General features: G+C 27.7%; 1 protein-coding gene across 2 annotated transcripts; it reads right to left on the reverse strand.

The window, feature by feature from the left end:
- Positions 1-8,411: 8,411 nt before the first annotated feature.
- LOC129966511 (proton-coupled zinc antiporter SLC30A1-like) lies at positions 8,412-23,235 on the reverse strand. 2 transcript variants are annotated; one of them, XM_056080943.1, is made up of 9 exons: positions 22,883-23,235; positions 20,486-20,678; positions 16,260-16,482; positions 15,191-15,349; positions 13,429-13,570; positions 13,304-13,347; positions 11,966-12,048; positions 11,693-11,884; positions 8,412-10,526 (listed from the first exon to the last, which is right to left on the reverse strand). In XM_056080943.1, the coding sequence occupies exons 2-9, from the start codon at positions 20,660-20,662 to the stop codon at positions 10,284-10,286; spliced, it is 1,263 nt and encodes a 420-aa protein (XP_055936918.1). In that variant the 5' UTR covers positions 20,663-20,678; positions 22,883-23,235; the 3' UTR covers positions 8,412-10,283. The 2 variants fall into 2 exon arrangements, with proteins under 2 accessions (XP_055936918.1, XP_055936919.1); XM_056080944.1 differs by lacking the exon at positions 22,883-23,235 and adding an exon at positions 22,584-22,730.
- Between the last annotated feature and the right edge of the window lie 2,246 nt (positions 23,236-25,481).

The raw sequence follows: 25,481 nt of genomic DNA on the forward strand, positions 1-25,481 counted from the left end.
TCTATTTTTTCAATCTGTTATATAGTGTGTTTCGGGACACAAAATAGAATGATATATTTGAGATTTTTCAGAAATTTCGTGAGTAAATTTGTGCATTATAGAAAGAGAAAATTTTGTTTACAACTGCAAAGCTGTCTTTGAGAACAACTAATGTTCTGTCTGATACAGCAAGCTTGTAAAAAACCTGGCAAATTGTAAAGCTTTTTCAGCGAAATAGAGATAATGCGATAGATTCAAAAATAATGCGAGGAGATTTCCGAAATACCAGCGATTGCTGTTCTTACGATTTTCGAATATTTCATTAAACATGTTATTAATATTTGAATGTGAAAGCGATGCATTTTTAAAAGCAATATTTTGACGTGACAACGGAAAGTCTCTTGGAAATTGTAAAGAATTGTCTTTTCAGTTGATGAATAAATAAAAGAAGTTTTTTCCCAAAAGAGACATATCGAATTCTGTGATAATGAAGTTAAATTGCTTCGAGTTCTTTATAAAGATAACTGAAAAGGAATTAATTGAAATATTTTGTTCATGATAAAAATTATTGATCTCTTGCGATTCAGTTTTCTTTTGGAAATTTTGCAGGCGTGTTGAATTTAAGTCATGGATATGTACTTGCTTTTAGATACCATTAAGTCATTATTTTTGATTTATGTTTGATTTTAAGTATCATTTAATCACTACTTCAAAATCAATAAAAATATAGAAATAATTTGAATTAAAATAATGCTGGGTTTACACTCGGCCAGTTATAAGACGGCAAATAGGCAGCGCATGCGCAGAGAGGGATTGATTTATGTTTGCCACAATTTCATGATAGATTCATGCATTCCATGCTTGGCTATAAATTGCCATTTTGGCGTCCATGAATTTTTTTTTTTTTTCACTGCGTATCGTATTAAAATGATGAATATTTACACAAAGAAACATGGTTAAAAAAAAAAGAGGGTCAACATACCTAAATTTGGAAAACTATAAAAAAATGGCAAATAAAATGAAAAAATAAAATAAAATAACAACCTCATCACAAAGAACAAAAAAATGTCGGAATTAATCTACGATAAAAGTAAATCGTAATTAATCTACGATTTTTTTCACGCCAAATTCTACAAACATGCGCAGTAAGAAAAAATACAATACAGAGGCTTGTAGTTGTCCCGTCGTTATAATTACTTGCCATCGGCCTAACAGCATTTTTCAGCCTTTCAACGTATGCACTGCCTGCTTGTCGTCTTATAACTGTAAATCCGGCATAAAAGAGAAATTAAAAAATGTATGAGCAGTTCTGAATCTTACTGTTGACTACCAAAGGAACACCAATATATTTCAAAATCCTCTGCGTTAATTTTTTTAAAGGTGCTAACAATTAAAGGAAAAAAAAAAAATTGCACAGGGATAACACTGGTATTATTTAAAAAAAATAATAAAATTTTATGATGGAATAAAAATAATTTTTGAAATAAGTTTTTTCGTCCGAAGTTATTGTGAAAAAAAGGGCAAAATTTTGTGCGATTTCTAATTAATCAGATATTAATTAATTTTCATATTTTGAAAATTTGACCGCATATTTTCTTTTCAAAGACAGAACGTTGAATTATTCTTCCATTATATAATAAGTGTGCAAAATTTGGTTGAATCTGTTTTTTTTAGGAGAGATGTAGAATTTCCATACAAACGCAATGCCATTTATTAATATTAAGATTGAAACACGACGGTATCGAAACTTACAAAACTTCGGGATAAAATATTAAAATAAAAATTTATCGAGTGGAAATTTTTTATTCAAAACTGAAATAGATTTTATAGGGCTTAAAACACTGAATAGTTTTCAATTAATTTTTGTACTTTACTTTTTTTTATGCAAGTGCAATATTTGATTTTAATAAGTTCAAGTACACGGGTTTCGTAAATCAAATAAAAGCACAAATTACCCTGGAAATATCGCAAAAAAAGAGAATATATTTGAGTAGTTGCCTCGCTGACAAGCCGGATTTTAATACTGAAGGTCATATATTTTGAGAAATATATGACCTTCAGTATATAAAGTATTCAATATATAAAGGTCATATATTCTAAGGAATTGAATACAATTTTCAAGTGAACGTTATTTACTGTTCTATTAATATTTTCTTTGTCTGCAAAGTGACATTCAGATTCACATTTTATTCACTAAAGACAGATTTTCCTCTTGTTTGTTTAAAATAAAATTTCAAGCTGTACTCTTCGTTTCTTCACTAGCTTTTGTTTCAGTATGGGTGATATGGATATGACTTACCTTTAAAATTTTCCAAACTTGAGTTTTGAATACATACAGGTTTTGCTGACTTTTCGTACACTGTTTATGAGATGCTTAAGTTAGAACATCATCAACAGATACCCCGCATAGTCAATTCAATGAAAGCATGAAAAAAAAAAAAAAAAAAAAGTTGACAATACCAATTTTTCTAAAACGTTTAAAAAATATAGTAATCGAATCTATAAATGGCCTTCAGGAAATTCTAATGTTTATTGCTTTGCAGTATCCCGCTCATTTCATTTGCACTGAGAATTTTTCAATTGTCAATTCGCAGAAAACGAATCAATTGAAGCATGGTATATAATCGTCACGCCCGTAAAAAAAAAAAAAAAAAAAAAGTAATAAATGCTTTGTAGCCACATTATGAAGCTTTTTTTAATTGAATTTTAAGCATTTAATGTTTTATAAAATGTTCGAGATAGAATTGGATAATGTTCCTTTAATAAAAAGATTAAATTAAACTTATTTTCAAAATACTTTGCATACTTAAAATTCTTTGGTTTTTGTTAGTTTAGATTTTTCCTCATTGAGATATTCAAATTAATTCCCCTTAATGAGTTTATTGTTAGCGCGTCGAGTTTACACTCATTTCGGTTATGGACAATTCCCTTCCCCCTATATTTGAATTCTAGTTAATTCGAATCTGGTCGTAGCCGCAATGACTTGGTATTAGAGTAGTTTTGAAATTTGAAGTGGGGAGTGCCATTACAAGTATCTAATCAAGAGACTAGATCACATAATGCCGGCGTCCTGGCATAGGGGTAGCGCGTCTTCCCCGTGATCTGGGCGTCCCGGGTTCGAGTCCCGGTTTGGGCATGGTTGTTCTTCTGTTGTTCTATCTGTGAGATGTGTGAATGTGCCCTCCTGTAAAAAGGGGTTGTGCAAGCGAATGAGTGATGCGTGAGTGGCAAAGTCGTACTCTTGGCCCTACTTGGCGCTGCTATAAAAAATAAGAGACGTTCCCCCTCAGGCTTAAATCGCTGTCTTCGTAACAGTGGGCTTGTCAGTGGCAAGTGCCATAAGAAACAAACAAACAAACAAACAGATCACAAAATACTGATCATATTGCAACGAACTAGTAGCCACATGTCTCCGTGGCTCGTTAAGACATCGGACTGCGGGCAAAGAGATTGCTGGTTCAATCCTCACCAAATAAATTTGTTATTTATTTATTTCTTTTCCTTTCAGCTCTTCCAGAAGTTTCTGCAATATTCCATTGTTATAATTTCCTCTTCAGTTAGTTCTAGGAATGTTCTAGAACATTCTATATCTGTATATAAGAGTTTGCTTTATAGTAACCGAGGTCTTTGGTTTACTTTGAATAAACTAATATTGTTTTACGAGTGTTCTCTTCCTTAAGCCTATAAACGTGACAATATCGTTGATCATGTAGCTACTGGATACTATACTACAAGTAATATAAGGATTTCTTTACTCAAAAGTAATTTTTTTTTTATTAAAAGCGCGCATACCTATAAAAAAATCACAAAGATAAAACACAATCAATTTTTCTCATAAAGATATTATCCCAGGAAACTTATCATATAGCACTGGAATACGATAATTACAAAATATTAACCTTTGGCATGAATTTTAACATTTTTACTGAAATTGTCGTGTGATCCTATTTGAGTTTTTTTCTTTGGGGGGGGGGGTGTAGAGTGGGGCAATGGAACCCTGGCAAAGATTATTAGTACCCGGAAATTGAATTTGGGTTTTAGACGCGCTTTTCTCCGATTGAAACAAAATTCTCTTTGTAGTCACAAAGTCCCATATTATGGTATATTTAAATTGCATTTTTTTTAGTTATCGCGGTTACATGTTTCTGAAAGTATAGACTAACGGACAGTCAATTCTTTGTTGGATTTGGCTCAAAATTTGACACGTGCCCACACCAGAGATATCAAATCTGTGTGCCGAATTTTATATATCTAACTCTCTTTGTAGTTATTGTAAGTTCGAACAGCCGGAGAGGCAGATGTCCTCTGAATAGATTTTGCTTAAAATTTAACAAAAATCTACAAATTTGGTGTAGAGGTAGTAAATTTCATTTGTCTAGCTCCAAGTTATTGAGTTATCTTTTTCATAGACAGTCATAATGACAAAAATGTGTTTTTCGTACTTATAGGGAGGTCTAAAACATAGAAATTCGTCAAAATCTCGAATTTGATTTTTTTTTGATGATTACTATATTTTCTCTATATTTCGTATAATAGAAAGTAAAAACATAAGGCACTTCTAATGAGCGGATTTGATAGGACATCATGCTAGATAGATACAGTACGAGAAGATATTGGTTAGTAATTACAGTTTCTTTCAGCATATAATTCATGTGACAGCACAAATTCTGAAAAGCCTGTACAGTGGTTGGTGAAAATCACCATAATCGTTCTGCAACCTTGATCGTCATTTAGAGAAAAGCGTGAATTAATCTAACGCAAACTATTTAGGGAAATTAAGTTACCCATCCAACAAGCTTACAAACTTATATGCATAAATTGTAATATATCAGGATATTGTAAATAAACACATTTCTCATTTGCTGCTTAAAAAAAAAAAAAAAAAAAAAAAAAAAAAAAAGTCAAATAATCTGGCCAATTTTAACTCTAAAAGTATATATTTTTTTTTTGCGTGCGTGTAGGGGGAGGTTTTAAAATGTAAATATGGCAAGATTATTTTGCAAAGCACAACTGATAAAATCCCAGGAATGTATAAATGCTTAAGATTCCGTCGTTTTCATTAATATACATTTATTGTCAAAAAATGACTCAAAAATATTTTTTTTTCAAAAAAAAAAAAAAAAAATAGCAATCAGCCATAAATTAGTTTTTTTAGCTTGAAATTCGAAACGTTACAGCATCAGAAAAGTACTATGTCATTTAAATGCTTCACTAATAACTTTAATGCTATTAATACGACATAATATATATAAGGAGCATTAAAAAAAAAAGAGCCAGAGGCCTAGAAACAGAAACCATTACCTGTATGTCAGAAGTACTGGTCCTGGTTGTTGCGCACTTGTTCCACTGCGACACAAGGCGGTGAATGGTCATCTCTTAAAACTTCCTGGGCTGCATTGTGAATCAGTTCTGAACGTACTTCACGCCGTCCGAGGTAATCGTTTGTCCTTCAGAGCCTTTTTTTAAGGAACCAAAAATGGCGTAATCACAGGGAGAGAGATCTGGATTGTATGGAGGGTAACCGAGGACCTCCCACTTGAAATTCTGCATGAGTGCCGTGATTTTATTGACCGTATGAGGCCTTACATTGTTGTGGGGCAAAATGACCACACGGGTGGGCTGGTCTGGTCGTTTCGATTAGATCGGTTAGCGAAGGATGGGCAAGGTTTGCGAGTGACGCTATGCATTCATTGTTGTTCGGTGCTGCAAGAAGTCTATCAGGAGGCTGTCTTGGTCAAAAAAGAATGTCAGCATAACCTTTCCTGTACTTGTGTGAATGACACTGGATGGAAATCAATTTTTGGAGACTTTGTCGTTTCAATTCTGCCTCGAAGTGATGACACCAAAACTCATATCCAGCCACCATTCGTTCCCTTCCTGACACAGCGCTGATCAAGACAATAGGCCATTCGACATGCTTCCCTGTCGTGGTTGAAGACTGAGAGGCACACACTTTGCCCCAGTTCAATGTTTCCATCATGATGCTGTGAACAATTCTGACACTTAATCCGACCTCGGGAATTACGGCTTTTACCATAAATCGTCGGTCCTGGGTAACTAGTTCATCAACCATCAAGTCAATAATAATGCAGTTTGGTTTTTCAGATTGTGCATCATCGGCTAAAGACAACCATCCTTCTCTGAAGTCCAATGTTCATCGCACATTTGTGACAATTTTCGAAGAATGTCCGTTCTCCTAATCCTTCCACTGTCCGAAAACGAACACCTCTTTATTCTTTTTTGACGTCTCCATTTTACTGCTTACAACGAGAATGACCGCATTATAAGATTGAGGTGTTTCTGCTAGCTTTGTAATCACGTGGCAAGCACCCATGACTAGGAATTGCAATACCGGTATACCGAAAACTGGTATTTTGAGCCATTTGTACAATTTTGTAATACCGGTTTTTCGGTATTTACTAGAAATTTTTAAATTTGTCTCCACTATATGTTCATGGATGGCCATGAACATATAGTGGATATGTCTTTCTAACAGGCGGAATTAATTAGCTAATTAATGGATTAATTAATTGCTTAAATCTAAATTAGCGAAAAATGGATTATCCTGAAAGAAGATATTGTATTCATAACGACTGATGGAGCAACAGTTATGAAAAAAGTTGGAAAGTTGATTAGTGCGAATCAGCAATTGTGCTATGCTCATGGAATTCAATTAGGAGTAATAGATTTATTATACCAAAAAAATAAAGAACAGAAGAATCCAAATATTGTGGATATAGAAATTTCGGATTCCAACTTTAAAGAGTAAGAGTGCGAGTGATATTGACAATGAAGATAATGACAATGTAATTGTTGAAGAAGATGTTGCTAATGAGGATGAAATATTAACCCATCAAGAATTGCTTCCCATAATTTATAAAGTTCGAAAAATCGTTAAGATATTTAAATGTTCCCCTATAAAAAAATGACACATTACTAAAATATTTATTAACTGAAAATAAAACCGAAAATATGTTAATATTAGACTCTAAAACACGTTGGAACAGTTCACTCCTAATGATGGCACGATTTTTGAAATTGAGAAATCCAATCCAAAAAGCAATAATCGAATTAAACCTGTAAATTAATTTTTCAGATAGTGAATTCGACTTAATATCCAGAACTGCATCAGCTCTACTTCCAATAAAACTGACTATTGAGGCATTATGTAGGAGAGATTCTAATTTATTAACAGCTAATTCAACAATAAATTTCATGCTGCAGTCACTGAAAGAACATCACTATCTGAAGAATTATATATTACATTGAAAAGGCATACCGAAATAGAAAATATCTTATGGTATTTACATAATTATAATGATTTTAAAAATTAAAATTAAAAAGAAGAAAAGAAAATAACCAATTCAAATCTGATTAAGTTGAGTATATTTTCTTAAAATTTTTTACCCACAAACCTATCCACATTCAGAAGAATTCGGTTCAGTTATCGAAGATTATGATGATACTAATGTCGATAGTGAAAAGGAATTGTCTCTTGAACAAAAATTAGAATTAGCGATAAATAAAAAAATTTCAACGAACCAAAATACAATACAGAAATCAGCTATATCCAAAACCATCCGACGAGAAATCGATTTATTTGAAGATGAGGGATTTAGAGGTAAATACTTAGAAGAAGTATATCGCGCATTGCTAACAGTACCACAAACTAGCGTAGATGCCGAAAGAGCGTTTTCGATAGCTGGTAATTTTTGCACAAAATTACTTTTCAGGCTTAATGACAGTACAAATGATGCATTATGTTTTTTAAGACCACTTTTCAAAAATTTGTAATAGCACCACAGATTAAACAGTGATATTTACACTTTTTTGTGATTTAAATAAATAAGATGTTCCTTTACATTTTTGTGTTATAATTTATAGATCACAAATTATCTTTTGTGATATTTACACACACTAATAAAACTGGCAAATAAAACAAAGAAACACCTGTGTTTTCTTTCTTTTTCTAAAATTTCTAATACCGGTATTAAAATTTTGGTCCGATATTGCAATCCCTACCCATGACCCTCTAGCACCTGCTCGTGCCGGAGCCATGCTTTGTTACATACGCAACGATATTACAATTCTATCACCGGTCTGCCCATTCCAGACTCCGGCTAGTTTCTTTTTGAACGCTCCTCATATTTAAGTTTAAATTTAAACAGAAGGGGGGGGGGGAAGAAGGAAAAAAAAGATACCAGAAACAAAATTTTTTCTGCCCTGTATACAATTTCAACAATTTACAGATGCTTTAAACGTTGATTATAAACTAATATAGATACTTTCAAATACCTTTTCTCTATATCATCAGAAGAATCAAGGATTTTTTTCATATGCAAAACAATTCATCTTCAAATTCCTAGTTTTTTCACAATTGATAAATAATGTGTAAGCAATGTTTGTTTCGTTGCATTAAAAACAGCAATAACTGTCTTTTGTTTTTTTTATTAAGCATAAATCATAAATAAATTACAAAAAGATAAAAAAAATCGCAGTTTCCAGTACTTTACAAAATGCCATTGTAAGCCATGTCCACACTTTCTTACAGGAATAAAATAAATATAATTACAAGCCACGTAGTGACCACACAAAATAAGAAAGATCTACAGTATTTTATAATGCAGAATTCACATTCTAATTTACAATATTTTTTTATTAGGCATCTTTTCTTAACTACTATTGGAATTTTTTTAAAAAAATTAAAACAAAACGAAAATTTCTACTTACAAGAAAAGCAATTTTACAAATATACATAGAATGTACAGTAAAATTGAAAATCATGCCAAAGTATTTCATTTATTTGCATACCAAGATTTAACTCTTGAACAACTGAAACCATAAAAATTATAAAGCATGTTAAATTCACAGTATAATTTCACAAAATTCATCTAATGCTTGTACACATTTTCTTGATTTTAAAGAATTATGAAATTTGAATTTCATCACTCTATCTTAGATGGGGAGAAAAAAAAAAATCACATTTAAACAATAACTTTCAGATTTTAGAATATTTTAAAGACTGTTTATATAAAAAATACACCCGATTTTTAAAATGTATAATATTTAATAACACTTTTACATATTTTCCCAATTGGTATAACAAAGACTAATAAATGCAAAAAATATTTTCTAAAAGTATTAGATGTTCAATATTTTACTGATCAATTGAAGTTAATATTGTTTTTCTCCACAAAAATTCCTTTCTACAAAAATTTACCAGAAATTATGAAAAATTCACAATTTTTCCACTCTATAGACATATTTTAGACACTTTATAAAATTTCTTTAACCACTAGAAAAACTGTAGAAAATGCAATTATACATTTTTTTCTCCATTATCAATGTAAACAGCTAATGCTGCCAATGAGATTAATATATCAAAAACACAGAAATTTATTGCATCACTGTTAGGAAATATGATCTTTCATTTCAAAAGTTTCGGAAAACTTTTGATGCTACTTATAAAATATTAGTAAATTACTTGAAATAATCGAAGCACATCAAAAAAATTTATAAAGCCATTTAAAAGGGTTATACAATTTTCATTTGAAAATTAATGTAATATAAAAAGTATTTTTGAATAAATGTGTCACATTATGATGATGATTTATTATTTTGATGATATATCAAATTCAAAATACTGTTTTAATAGGGACTAAAATTTTCAAATAAAGTAACATTTTTTTATTTTTGAAAAGTTAAGAAATAAAAAGATTTATTTTTAGATTATAAAGTTAAACATGAACTATTATCATATGAATTTCAAAAAATAGAACAAAATTTTTGAAGTTTATAAGTTGTAAAACTTTGTCATAGTAACGCATAAAAATATAAATGCAATTTTGTACATTTTAATAGCAGCTTATGAGATTCGGTAAAAAGAAAATACATATTTCTTTTACACAAATACTGTATTTCACCAACATAAGTAATTTAAATGTCATGTTACACTATTGCAACTAGCTACACATTTAAAAAATGCTTTTTAAACTGAGATCAAAAGAGATGATTCTAAACTTGTAAAAAGAATCCATAAGCACAATTTTTCTCACATATGATATAAAAAACAACCAACCAAATAAAAAAAATACATTTAAATGAAGCCTGGTTCCAGTATGTTTTAAGATAATTTATACCGATTTGCAATAAATTTCACAAAGTTATCACTAATGAGTGAAGAGTTCGGTGGTGCAGAACATATTAAATTATGCTCTGGTTGAATGAAGCTAAATTCTATAACTATGTAATGCACAACTGCTACAAAATACATTGAAACAAATTTGTAAATTGATTGTCAATATTTATGCATGTCTGATGTTCTTTGATGAAGATGATGCATTGATATCTCCCCCTTCTAAAGACAAGGCAATGTCATCAGGATATTGTTCAGTATTGGTACCATTGTTCAATCTCTGACGACATGCTGCAACTGATCGAGGAGTTTGTGGTGACTGACCCTCTTTCTGAGGTCCACAGCAAGTTTGTGCTGTGCAATTTGTGCTTGAAGGACAGTCCAAGATGCAATTTTCTTCCTTTTCTTGGTACTGAAAAGATTTATAATAAATGAAATTTAAAATATTTACAATTATGTTAGTAATGAATAAAATCAAGCCTATGTGGATTAAAAACTAATGGATAAATAAAATCATAATTTAATGGAGCAAATTATGAGAAGAAAATATAATTTAAATGAGAGAAAGCACATTTTAATGCACATGTAAATTTTTCAACATAAAAAATTTAGGATTTTTTCCTTCACATAGAATAAAGGCACTTTTTCTTTTCTTTTTTGGTTTAAAAAGAGTGATAATTTCATTAATTTGAGTTACTACAAATATTAAAGTAGACCAATGGAAGTATCCTCCCTGAAAGTTTTTCACACAGTCTCTAATAAATGTAAAATTATATGTCACTGACGAACAATAGTTATGAAAGATATTACTATGCAATCCTAATCACTGACATGTAGAAGATTAAGAACCAAAAATCAAATATGCATTTGTATACCATTTTACAGACTAATCGAAATCAAAATCCGACACACAATTATAATAGTAGTCACAAAATCATTTACTGGATTTCATAAATGTAAATTATGGCACTTTTGAATTATCTCATTTATATGCTTGCGATAGTACAGATTGACAGATGATTTGGTTCAAAATTTGATATATATATATCTACATTTCCAATACTAAATTTATATCATTTTTAACAATCTATCTAGTTCTTGTTGGCTTGTAGTTAACTTATATTTTACAACCAGACTGATGTTCTCTGAATGGATTTCACTCAACATTTAATAGAAACATATAAATTTGATTTATATACTAAATTTCATACCTCTAGCTCAAAGTATTTTGGAGTTTGCCAAGTTCACAGACAAAAAATTCTAAAAATGCATTTTTTGAACTCGGTGAGGTCTAAAAATGGAGATTTCTCAAGAATCTCAAAAAATTTTGAGTTCCAATTTTTTGACAATTATAATATTTTCTTTTTATAAATGAAAAAATACAACAGAACATTAAGAAAGTATTTTTTAAAAAAGTATATGGATCAATATAGAAATTATGATTCCAAATTAAAAGAATTGGAATTCACAAATAGGATCACCTGTTTAACAGCTATTTACAGAATTTTGAAAATCAAATTCACACCAGAATAATTTTGTAATTTCCTGATTACATTTAAAAGATCTAACAATACTTACAGATGGCATATCTACAAACTCAGGTTGAATTGTAGTTGAATGAATGCCTTCATTATGAAAAAATTCTTTCACTTTCTCAGCAATCTGCATGTAGTCCTGAAGATTTCTACATCTGATATGCGCTGAAGCAATGATTCTTTCACCAGCTAACTGCCAAACGTGAAACTCGTGTACAGCAAGTACTCCATCAATCTGAAAAATGACAACAAAAGATATTAAGCGAAGAAAAAAATAAAATATTGAAATTCTAAGAAGAATAGGGGAGTTAATTACCTCTTGTAGTAATTTTTTCTGCAAGGAATCTACTTGGATATGGGTTGGAACAGTTTGAAGTAAAATAAGAGCTGATTCAACCACTGAAACATAAATATATGTATAATTCAAACACAGAGAAATCCTATACATTTACATTATTTATACTAAGAATAGAATTATATGAATTTTCTTTCTGCAATGTGCCATATTTAGGAAAAGAAACCCTAACACATTGATATAAATAGATGAATAAATAAATGCAGATGCATAATTTTTTTTTTATATATATAAACTGTCACAAGCCAAATTACTAAAACTTTCATCAAATTTTGTTTAAAAATACTACAAAGCATAAGGAATACTTTAGTGAAGAGTTCAAGACAATTAAAGCAGAAGTGAATTCTAATTATCAATTAAAAACCTTTTTTCCATTATATATACACAATATTGCATTGGTAAAAAAAAACATTGTATATGTATGAAAATTGTTGAAAAAAGAAAAAAAAAAAAAAAAAAAGGAAATTAAAATTCCGGAAAGATATTTAAATAAAATTTCTTTTAGTTTATTGCACTGAAAAATGCCTCTAATTTGAAAATTATTTTTGAAACTTTTATTTAAAAAATTGACACACAATTTAATGGTCAATAAAGATTCAAATTCATCAAAATTACTAATTTTCTATTCCATATAATAAACACTTATTTAGAAATGAATCGCTACACTCAATAAAATTTTACATCGCTCTTTAAAAATTAATCTTCTACAGTTTTTAAAAACCATCCAGGACAGGCAGTAGCTTTTGAACATACGATGAGATTTCATAATTCTTTGCTACAACATATTTTCTCATTTTAATTAAAAATAAAATTGCGGCCAGTAGAAAGATTTTGCACTGAATTTTGTCATGTCTCATAATTAATATAATTTTATTTCCTCATATACAGTGACAGCTAATTTGATATGCAATTTTAATAATGTTTTTGATATAAAATATTTATTATTTGTTGCTCTTAAGTACTCCTATTGAGTTATAAAACCCATTCTTGCCATTCTTTAAAACCAGTAAAATTCTTTTTATTAATTAAACATATAAAATAATTTCAACTCCAGCGATGCAGATTACATCAAATATTCAATACATCAATTGTATTCTTAAATCCACACCAAGTGCTGACAATAAACCAATAATCATAAAAAAAATAATAATAAAAGAAATGGAAAAGCAATAATATATGTATAATGGTAAATACATTTTTTGAATTTCCATTTGTTTTCATGCAATGTCTCAATTATAACAAAGATGATATAAATACTTGTTAAAAAAAAAAAAAAAAGGGGAAAAATTAAAAACTTACATAAAGGCCATGTCGATTTCATGATAAGCATCACCATAATTATGCTGCAATTATAAAAAAATTATATTAATTATCAAATCCCTAAAAATAAAAGTTTTCTAAACAAAATATACATTTTTATTCACCTTAAGGCAGGATCAACATAAAATCTGAATTCCCATTCTGTCAGCCAAATAATGAGTGCACTAATAATAACGATAACTGAGCCCAGTGCATCAGCCAGAACATGTAAAAAGACACCTCTCATATTCATCTGACTACTGGTGGCTGCAATGAAAAAGAAATACATTTATAAAATCTTATTAACATCATAACTAAATAAGTTAACTAGGTACAAAATATTTATAAATCTACACCTTTATGCAATGTGCATTCATTCAATTGCATAATAAGCAATAATAATAATAAATGAATAACAACATTTATACTAATATACAATATTTGTTGAATACTAAATTGTCATTAAACTGAAATTAAGAACTCTCATTTCTCTTCCAAGTGAAAATATACACACACAATAAAATACTAAGTATGGATTTCAGCATTTATAATGTCTTCACATAAAATAAAGTTACTGGATATTTTATGGAATTCAAATAATATACATGATTTATGTATATATATGTTATCATATTTAATCCAAAGCATTTAAAATATCCCTAGATATAAACTGTATATTTCAGAGGTAGAAGAAAGCAGTGATAAAATGAAAGGACTCTAAGTGAAAACCCATGTATAATTGTTCATGGATTAAAATTGATTTGACAAATCTAAATAAATTTACATTCTTAAAAGTTTGAACTTTTGCTTTATTTACAGTCATTGTTATTTACAACAAGTAATTGGCCGCAGTTTGTCAAATTTGGAAGACTTTACCATCAATATATATATTATATATATATATATATATATATATATATATATATATATATATATATATTAAATTTTTTCAATAAATTATAAAATAATGTTTGAGCACTTCAATCACATTATTATGACTGTATTCCATGATGTTTGCATAAATTTATAAATTAAAACAATTTGTTTTTTACCAATTGAGCATATTTTAATAACATCTTAAAATTTTTCTGAATCATCTTTGCCTATCTGCTTCTAACTGATCTATTTTATTCGAAGTATTTTAAATATTAGTAAGAAATATTGAGAACTCTACATCATTTTTAATAAGAAACAGTAATCTTTCTTCAGAACAAATTGAAATTATGTCTAACAGGAAGTTACCTGTTTTTGTTTTGAAAACAAATTAATTGTTTCTCTTTTCCTGTTAGTAAAAGAGAAATTAATCTTCCAATTTGTCGATGTATATCTTAGTGCTTTATATATTGCATAGATTAGATGGTGTAGCCAGAAAGTTCCACAAATACCCAACAACTCTTATTTCCCTTCCTAGTAATCAAATTATCCAATTGATATGGTTCATTTGCACAGTAAATAGTAAAACAAATGGCTAAATGATTAAAGTAGAATCAAATTATTTGAACATGGAGAGTAAATGTTTAACCCTTTACTAGTATGGTATCAATACCACTAATAAAGAAAAAAATTAAGATAAACAAATATAAAACATTTTTGAATAAACACAACCTTTAATAATGATCATTTTGAATTTTGGTAATTTACAATGGAATAATTTTTACAGCATCACTTATAAAGCAAACATTTTTTCGCTTATATCATTAAATATTATTGGAGTCTCTGTATTATGTTAAATTCATAGTTGCAATATAAAATTGCATCAAGGTTAACTATTCACATTAATAAAAATTTAACTATGTTAAAATTAATAAAACTGGTTACAATAAACTCCTTAAATTATAAGCATCACTTAAAATCTTCTAACTCATAGATAATCTAAAAATGTATTACTCATTTGATGGTTATGTCCATCTTGCACAGTATTAGGTAAGTTGTCAGATAATCTATAATTCTCATGGTTTTCATTTATATCTTCTTCAGCAAGTACTTCTTCTATGGTTGGCAAACTGCGATGATGAGCGCGACGATGACTGTGCCCATGACCATGTTCTGAAAATAAAATCGGGAACCATGAACTTTTAAATGAAATGAAATATATTTCAATAATAATAATAAAAAAATTCCACCAAAAGTAAGAAGATAAAAAATCTTAAAACCTAATTCAGAATCTTTTTTTTTTTTTTTTTTTTAAATCTTTAAAAAATTCTAAATGCAGAAAGGTTTCAAAAACTTTATATATAATTACATCAATTTGAGAAAAATCAGACAGAATATTTTAAATAAATTTCTACAATAAATGGGATAAATTAAAATAATTTTAGTCAGAAAATTATTCATAGTAAGTGTTCCTATCAGATTTTTCAATTTATGTAAGCATGAACTCTTCAGAATACCATTTTGTTCCCAGCACATTGTTTTTACATTAGTAAATATTTAATAAAAAATATTTTTTTTATTTATAATTATTTGTTAATATTGACTATAAAAATTATGAACCCAAATTGAATTTAAAAAAAAAAAAGAAACTTTAATACATTATTAAACATATACAAACAAATATTTAATCTTGAAACTTGTATAACTTAACAGGGACAAATTTCAAATAATAATGCATCTGACATTAATTAATGATAGGTAGTTCTCTTTCAATGGCTTAATCTTTCTTTTTTAAATGTATTTCAACGATAAAAATACAGTCCACTTTAAAAGAAAAGGACTGACCTGTAGAAAAGAGGGAGAAGTGAAGTAAAATATATTAGTTTATAAATTAAAATGTTATTTCATTAACTAACATTGACATTAAATGTCTTAATTTGTATTTTATTTTAGAAAAGCATTTTGCAAATATGTTACTCTAAAAGAAGAATAATGTTGCAGTTTCTAGATTATGTAAACTTTCACACTGGAGAATAAGAAGAATAAAAAGGCGTTGAAATTATTGACAAATCTAAAAACTTACCATGAAATAGGAATAGTCCAATAATATTAACTAATAATCCAGCACATCCAACGACTAGAATTAGTTGAGGATTGTGAATTTCATCAACAAGATAAAGTCGTTTAAGAGCTTCAATGAATATAGAGAAACATAAGGCTACTAAAAATACAGCATTCACTAAAGCACCTAGAACTTCAGCTCTAGCCCAACCAAAAGTGTTTTTAGACCATTTTTTAGGTGACATCTAAAAGAAAGAGAGAAAAAAGTTATATTGTATATTTGTTCTTTATTTTTATAATTTCAGAGATATTGTACAACATATAAATTTTAAAGAAAACTGTACAAATGAATATTTAACTCGTTTTAAGGGGATGCTAAATATCTTACTACTGCCTTAAAATATCTTGCAAATATTATAGCACCAAAACTAACCAAAAATGGACAAACGCATCATTCAACATGTAATAATCCATTGTGTGCAGTTCCTTTTTTTATGTTTCACCAGAATAATTAAAAATAATGCATTTGGTAATTTACATTGTATTTGGTTTTTCTTCCACTTATTTCATGTGTAATTAATATATTTTTAATTTTCAAATAACTATTAATAAATAGTTTTACAAAAGTGCATATTTATCTGTGAAATTATTTGTATTTCATATTTTTTTTTTAATTATTGAATATGTCAGTAAAAAATCATTGCTTGTATTTAGCAGTGGTAAATATGTTACCACCCCAGTTATAAACAACAAAATAAAAAAAATAACATTTAGTCATAAATGAGTAGTTTCAACAATTTGAAGTACCAGTGAATAGATTTTTTTTACATAATCCAAGAATTTCAAATAACTGTCAGGAGCTAATCTATTATTAATTATATAAAGTGAAAATAAAACTTTATCCATGCATACAAAAATTTTTTCAATTTTGTTAAAAAATACAAAATTTTGATAACACCAATTCAATAAATATCATTAGTATTTAAATATATTTAGTATATAATTCCTAGAAATTTCAATATGCACATTTTTAATTTAGTTTAAGATATTTTGATTCTTGCTCTTCTAAGTTTCGATGAATTTCAATTTACTAAAATTTAAAAGCATAAAATAGATCTGTAGGCATTAGACATATTGACTTAAAAGATAAATGTATATTTGTGTTTTGAAGATGTGAATAAGTTATTTTTAATGAGTAAGAAAACATCAGCAGTTCAAACAAAGCTTCAAAATAATAAAATAAACAATTACTATACTTATACTCAATAACAGATGACTTACAATCATTCAGTTGAATTACTTATTTATTTTATTATTATTAGCATTCTATAAATTAGGAAGGAGAGAAAATAACACAGTTGACCCAATATATTTGAAATTGCAAATTTAAATTTTCCTAAATTTAACTGATAACTATTCAAAATATGTAGGTGATAATATATTAAAATATAGAGTGATAGTAATTAAAGTTCCACTTTGAGATGACCATAAAAAGAAAATTTTTGGACCAAATGTTATCAAACTTGGTAATAATTTAAAGGAATTTTCTTTTCTGCAAAAATCAAAAAATTCACCACCAGGAGTGAAATGGCACTGTATCAATATTACGCAAAATAGGACATGAAGATAGTGGTTTAAAATGTGCTTAATCATTCTTGAAATGTGTTACAAAGCATGTTCAATGTGTGTTATCACAAAAGCACTGTTTAAGGCAATAATCTAAACAATTTGAAGGAACTGAAAGATGTAATACACCAACATGTGTGTAACATTCCTTCTGATATGCTATCTCTACTGTTGAGAATGCAATTTAACTTGTTTTCAGATAATGCTGGACGTCACACTGAACATACTTTGTAACACATTTCAGAAACAAAAACGTTTTAAACTGATGTCTTCATGTCCTAATTTGCTTCACAATATTACATACAGTGCCATTTCCCCCTAGTGGCAAGTTTTTTTTTTTTTTTTTTTTTTGTTGTTGTTGTAAGAAAAGAAATTTTTATGACCTCTTTTAAACTATTACATGTTTGATAAAATTTGGTCTTGTAGTCTATCTTTTATGACCATTTCAAAGTGGAACTTGAATTATAACCACCCTGTATATTATACAGTTGAAATTATTCCAAGATTTACAGTTATTTAATATTTTACTTGATTTACACTAGAATGAAATTTATCATTAGTTTGATTTATTGTCCTTCATAAAATAATATTTCAGAATACAAAAGGTTTTTATTACATGATTCAAGAGAGGAAAATAAACAGTTTAAGACAAAAATATATATATTCCTTTATCCCAACTTATGGAATGCAAGGAAAAATTAAAATATATTATCTAAGATAATTAAACACTTATTATTTTCTATGTTACTGTAAATAATACAACACACATTTACTTTTAATAGAATTTTAAATTCTGAATAAAAATAAAGTTATTAAAAACTAAGACATTTGGATGCTAATATATCAACAAGAAAAGAGAATTTTAGACAAGTTGATTTTAAAAAGCTATAGAATAAAAAGCCAGTGAAACCTGTCTCTGTTATTATATTTATTTAATATAAATTGTTTGACATATAATTAATGCATTCTTTACAGAAGAATGAGTATTTTTTTTTGTAATTTAAAAATATTGTAATGTATACTATTAAATATAATTGAAAATATAACCTATAAAACTCATACTCTCTTTCAATAATATTTAGGTGACAATTTTTACCTGGTCACATTTTCGGCAAACATTTCGACTCTTTCCTTATCTTACTAGGCAGATAGTTACTCTGGAGTTTAGTATCACAGAGGCAAAGTAATTAAAGGTGACAAAGCCAAGTGAATGTTTCAATTTATACTACAATATATTTATGGCCTATCTTTTGTAATTATATAAGCATATTTCAGCACACATTTGAATTTTTTCTTTTTACTATAAATTAAATCATTCTTAATCCAAGTTGCTTACATCATCATTTACACCCCCTTTCAATAGTAAAAGATGGTACACAATGCAATAAATATATTGTACTAGTATTACAAAATTACTACAATAATTTTATAACGATCTCATGGTAATGCTTTTATGCTTTCTAAAACTGACATTATTGATTTCTTCTAGTTACATGTAAAATTTTAAAAGCTGCTTAGAAGTTTTATATCATTAGATCTCCATTTAATGCTAAAATCATTTATATTTTCTTTTATTTATTTTCATTTATTAAATATATTTAGCCCATATTGCATTCTTATTAATTAATCTTTTAGAATCTATTTTCCTTAATGTTCTAAAATTGATAATTTATATTTATCTAATAACTTCAATAATAAGTTAGCAAGTACATTTATACCTACATCTTATAAAAAAAGAAATAAGTGTGGATCAGTAGAAATAATATTTTAAGACCAATGCAATATGTAACTCATTCTCTATATTTTTCATATCATTAATGTCCATAATATTTTTTTAGCTTTTAAATTATTGATTACAACTCGATTAAGAAAATTCTAAATTTAGAAAGTCAATCCCTTCTGTGTTATTACTCTGTGATATTTGATTCTTATTCTTTCATGTGAATTGACATCAGAACTGTTGACTTTTAGTAACATATTATTTTTTACTAAAATATTATATTATTATATAAAAGTAATCATTACACTAGTTTTTCCCTTAGAAATATTAAAGGGTGGACAGTATACAAGATCAAATGTTTTGTTCATTTTTTCCATTAAAAAAATTTATACTGAATTTTATTAAATGTGCTTTTTGTGTTATAAATAGCTATGGTGAATTTTTCAATACGAAATCATTAAAAATGTGAACTTTCCTTCATATTTTGAATGACACTGAATTTTCCTTTTTTTAAAAACATTTCTTTTGATTAAACTAAATGCATACAAACCATACTAATACTTCCAAAATTTTTTTTTGATATAGATATTCTTTAATAATTAATAACAAATGATTTCCAATGTCCTAGATATTGTTTTTCACTACAAAAATTTCATATAAGCCAAATTAAATGAAATATGAATTAAGTACTGATATTTTAAATCTTAAAAAGCTATTTGTTAAAATATACAGTATAAAGTAACATGAAATAAATATAAAGTAAATAAAAAGTACTTATATGAAACATAACAATGGTAAATAAATATCATAAATTTCTATAATACTTCAAAATTAATTTTTAAAAAAATTGCTAAAGTTTTTAAAATTGTTTTAAAGGAAGAAAACTAATTAATTTCTTTTACCTGTACTGATAAAAATGCAATAATTAATGCTATTACATCTGATAACATATGAAAGGAATCAGCAACAAGAGCAACTGAATTTGTTATGTAGCCAACAATAATTTCTACGAAGAAGAAAGTTGTAGTCAGAGTAAACATACTCATCAGACGACATCTTTTACCAGAATATCTACCCATGGTTTCAATCTATAACCTAGAAATAATAAAATGTAATAAAAGTTAAATCTTGAAAGCTATACAAGATGTAATAATGAAGTTCAGCACCCAGAAAGTAGAATCCGTCTTTAAGCCTTTTTTTTATTAGAAGTATCAAATGGTTATAAAAATATCACATAAGAATAGAGTTACACAAAATCTGATTTTTTGTCAAATTTTAAATGTTTTTGAGAATAATAATTTTTTTAATTAAATATTTACTTTCCCAAGTTGTATACTATATATTAAAAAATTAGTAAAATATGCAAAAATTCAAGAAATGCATTTTCTTACATCAGATCTGGGGGGGGGGGAGGATATAAGCTGTTTACTTAACTCAGAAGTTTGTTTTATTCATTTGGTAGCAAAACCGCATTTTTTAAATCTAACCTCTTTTTTTTGTCAAAGGTATCTAATATTAGTAAAATTAAATATATCTGACAAAACCTAAAAACTACAGAATTTTAAAAATTCATGAAATTAAACTATTTTTAGTCATTCTCCCAATAAAAATGTTAGTGTGCAATTTATATAAAATTATTTATAACAAAAACTAATAATAGCCCATATCTCAAATATCAATGTTTGTATGAAGATGTTGCATAACTCATAAAGAGTCACAGGAATTATGAAGTATATGCGAAAATACTATCATAGTTTTCCTGTAGTCAAATAATGGATATGTGTACATGAATGATACAAGAAGCTATAATTCAAAACCAGTTCAAACATAGATGCTTTTATATTAGAAACAATAAAATAACTTAGAAATTCAAGAAAAAACAAATCTTTTATAAAAAATTATCAATAAAAAATGCAAGTCACAGCTTTAAAAAATAATGAAAATGAAATTAAAAAAGGGCTTTTAAAATCTATAAAAAGGAACAAGCTTCATTAATATAAAATCAGTGGAAATTAAGATTAGAATAAGGTACCAAAAAATCACTTATAAGTTAAATTAAAATAATTTTAAAATATTAAAACAAAAATTAAGATTTTTGTAATTATTGGAATATATAAAATAAAAATCCCTTTATATAATAAAGCATTTGTCTGATTAAATGCCAGAAATATACAATAATGATAGAATGCAAGCCAAAATTACTAAACATTTTTAAAAATAAATTTTTAAATAAGCCTGCCTTTAAGGCTTTAAGAAAGTGGGGGGGGGGACAACCTATAAAGCTTTATTTCTTTTACTCCCATTGACCTTTGAATTTGATGTGCATTTCCAAAATAATAATGGCTCTTCTTAAAATCATAATAATTCCACTGAAAACAAATAGCACATATAACTGATAATTGAAATTTCTAACTTAATTTATTATTTTTTTGGAGAGAAAAAAATGGAATTTTAATAAGTAATCATTAAAAATTATAGATGAAAACTAAAATGGAGAAGAAAAGATAAAAACATAAAATCACTAAAACCTCACTCAGTATCTGATTTGATATTTACATTCTACAAAAAAATTATAAAAGCAGCATTTCTTATTTTCTCAGACCAATTTAGTCACCAGTATATTATTATTTAATTTCTTAAGACTATTCTTTTGAAATTTGTAATTATTCGGGGAATAAGGAATATATTTTTATGGAAACTTTAGACATTCTTCAGATCAATAAATTTCAAATCTAAAAGTTTTCATTTTCAATAACTTCAATAATAATAATAAAAAAAAATAATAAAGAGCACTATAGGATTAGAATAATTTACTACAATCTAATTGCCTTATCCAAATTCAACTAAAACATGCATGACAGAAAAAAAAAAAAAATCAAAATTGCAAATAAACGTGCAAGTTAGAGAATGAGTAATTAAATAATTTTAATATTATTTGAAGCCATATTTTTAAAAATATATCAATTATAAGTAAAAGACTATACGAAAATGATACAATACAATTCTTCAATTTCTCAACCGCATCAGAATTGATACTGGAATAGAATAAAAGAATTCTCCCGGCGATACAATATCGTTGACAGTAGTGAAATTCAATATTTTAATAATATTTTTTGCTCACTTCGTTAATTATGCATAATAACTAATTCAGAAAGCATTATTTTAAGATATTTGTCTTCAAGAGAGGAAATAAGAACATGTGATAAGATTATTTTTTATCTCTAATGATAAGATAAACTAATAGATTATCTTCGTCATCAAACAACAGCATTTACACCAAAAGTATAATCGGTCATTACCTGAACGAAGCACTTTTTAAAAAGAGATAAATTTATCTTCCGCTATCAATAGTAATATTTGAAAACACCGTCGTGCATCTACTGCATAGCTTTACAATTATTGGAGAATAAGATTTTGCACACATCACTCCTTTTGCACCCAGCATGCTCTGTCATTCGAATCAAACATTGAATTTTGCACACGTTAACTTCACTCGGAGCAACAAAAATTTTCTCTTTTCATGGATGCAATTTCAGAAAGAAAGTAGGAAACTAAAAAGTTTAAAAATAACTGCCGCTAATACTGGTTTAATCTTTTGATTTTCTTTCTTTGGATGCTTTTCAGTTTATCATTTCTTCTCTTTTGCTTATTTCTCGCAAGCGGTTACAGATAAGTTTAACAGCAAATGATAAGATATGGTCTCGATTTAAAATTGTACTGATATTAAGTAAAGAATATCATTAAAGCATTTTCAGTCCAAAGAAAATTATGAACGGGCAAAAATTGAATAATTTTAAACGACGGAGTTACAAAAATCCGTTTATTTTGTTTGCGGACAAAATCTTGCATCCATTTCATGTGAAAAACAACAGGATACAATTTTAATATCTAAGCCTACTGTCAATTTTTGATAGAGCTGAAATTTACATCCCCATCATCAAATTAACCTAGCATACGTGCCATGGGAAATCCAAGCATCCATGTCAACACTTATTAAGACTGTTTAGTTGGAGAACCTAGAAATTCATAGAATTAAGGAAAGAACTCATAGAATCATGAAATGTGATTGAACCACCCAATTGTCTTTCCAGAAGAAATACTAAAATACTAGAACTGATACTGCAGTTGCAGATTTGAAAGACGTGTAACAATGCCTTATCAGCCATTTGATTACGTCATCAAACAACTGTTACGTTATTTTAATTTTTAAGTTCCAGAGGCGGCGGTAGAGTCTTGCCGACGGGGGAGGGGGGGGTCAAGATAAATCCGACCGGGGGGGCAATCACAATTTCACAAATTTGGTTAGAAAATAACACATAATAATTAATTTTTGCATTTAATTAAAGGAAATTAAGTATTTTTTTTTTTATTGAGATACATACCTTTCTTTCATTGTTAAAAATTTACAAAGATATTTGCAAAAGAAATGTTCTCAGTTATTATTTTTTTTACTGACCATTAAAAAATTGTCAATATTTGAATTTATATTTTTATGAAATTCTTAAGATTTACTTGCACTAAGATCTAATTTTGGAAAAAATACAATTATATTTTATCCGAGATTGTAGTATATAGATAGAAACACAGGCTGCGGCAGATTGTGGTGTCATTGTTAATTGAACAAATACATGTTCTCATAATGGAAGGTATTTAAAATGAATGTAGAAATTTTATTCAAAAAGTTTTATAAAAGAATTTTTTTTAGAAATCCAGCATGATAAATAAAAAGGAATATTCAGTGTTTTCGCCAAAAACCGATTTCCCCCCCCACCCTTTTTTGTATAGTCTCCTACCTAAAATAAATTTTATAAGAATTGTAACAACGAGAGGGAATTCAGATATATTTCGAAACCGAGGCGAATAAACAAGCGCGTACAACAAAAATTTACTATAGTTCAGACACGAACGATATAAAATACTGAAAAGATACAATAATGTTTCGTAAGAAAGTTGGGGATGATATTTTGTAAACATATGTACAAACTTATTTTATGTAAGATTGAAAAATGAACATGTTTTTCACACGTTCGGCTTAAGCATTAGGTTTCCCATGTATTATATATATGCTAAAAAGCTAACAGACTTAAAAAGACAAAGCGTTTTATTAAAAAAACATTTATATATAGAATATGAATATGAACTCCTCTATCTTCATTTTTAAGCACGTGTTCTTGTGGTTTCTCTCGCAGCTATTGCAAGCTAATATTCCTCCAAAAATTATTTTTTCCCCTCAGTTGCATGCATTGGTTTTTCTTAACCCCTTCGTATACAATGACGAGTCTGGATAGCGCATGGAATTACAAAATTTTTAATCTACAATTAAGTGAAAGCATTGAGTAATTTAAAATGCAAAAATCACTTGAAAACTCACCAGTGACTCAAATGACTTTATATTATTTTAGGAATTAAAATAATAATAATTGTCCTTAATAAGATGTACCAATTAAGTAAATTCGTATGTCAAGGTATTAATATATCATATGTGAATACTCTATGAATAAATATTTTAATCAAGACATTATCATTTTATCAAGATATCTGTATCTAAAGTCTATTAAAAATTTAGAAGCACCAGAAATTATATAAATTTTACTGTAAAAAGTATTTAAAAGAAAAAAAAATGAAAAAGAAGTTTTTTAAAAATACTTTTTCCGATTGCATAGTTATAATACTGAATGCAGAATATGAAGAATTTAGGTAGCAATTTATTTAATAAATTTAGTACATACTTGGATGAGCTCTTGGCGTAGCTAAAAAGCTACCATAACATGTATATTTATTTTTTGTCGTCATTTTCAGTCAGTAATATTTCTTTAATAATTGCAGCCAGTAAATTAGATTGCATAAGAAAGATATTTTACTATTAAATAATTTACTATATTACAATTTACTTATTCC

This window comes from Argiope bruennichi, chromosome 4 (assembly GCF_947563725.1).
Source record: "Argiope bruennichi chromosome 4, qqArgBrue1.1, whole genome shotgun sequence".
NCBI classification, from domain to species: domain Eukaryota; kingdom Metazoa; phylum Arthropoda; class Arachnida; order Araneae; family Araneidae; genus Argiope; species Argiope bruennichi.

What these genes read in the sequence shown, in the direction of transcription:
- LOC129966511 (XM_056080943.1), bottom strand. Translation starts at nt 20,662, where the DNA reads ATGGGTAGATATTCTGGTAAAAGATGTCGTCTGATGAGTATGTTTACT. An exon ending in TGGACATAACCATCAAATGA is followed by an intron (nt 13,571 to 15,190) that starts GTAATACATTTT and finishes TTTTCATTGCAG; the next exon opens with CCACCAGTAGTCAGATGAAT. An exon ending in TATGTTGATCCTGCCTTAAG is followed by an intron (nt 13,348 to 13,428) that starts GTGAATAAAAAT and finishes TTATAATTGCAG; the next exon opens with CATAATTATGGTGATGCTTA.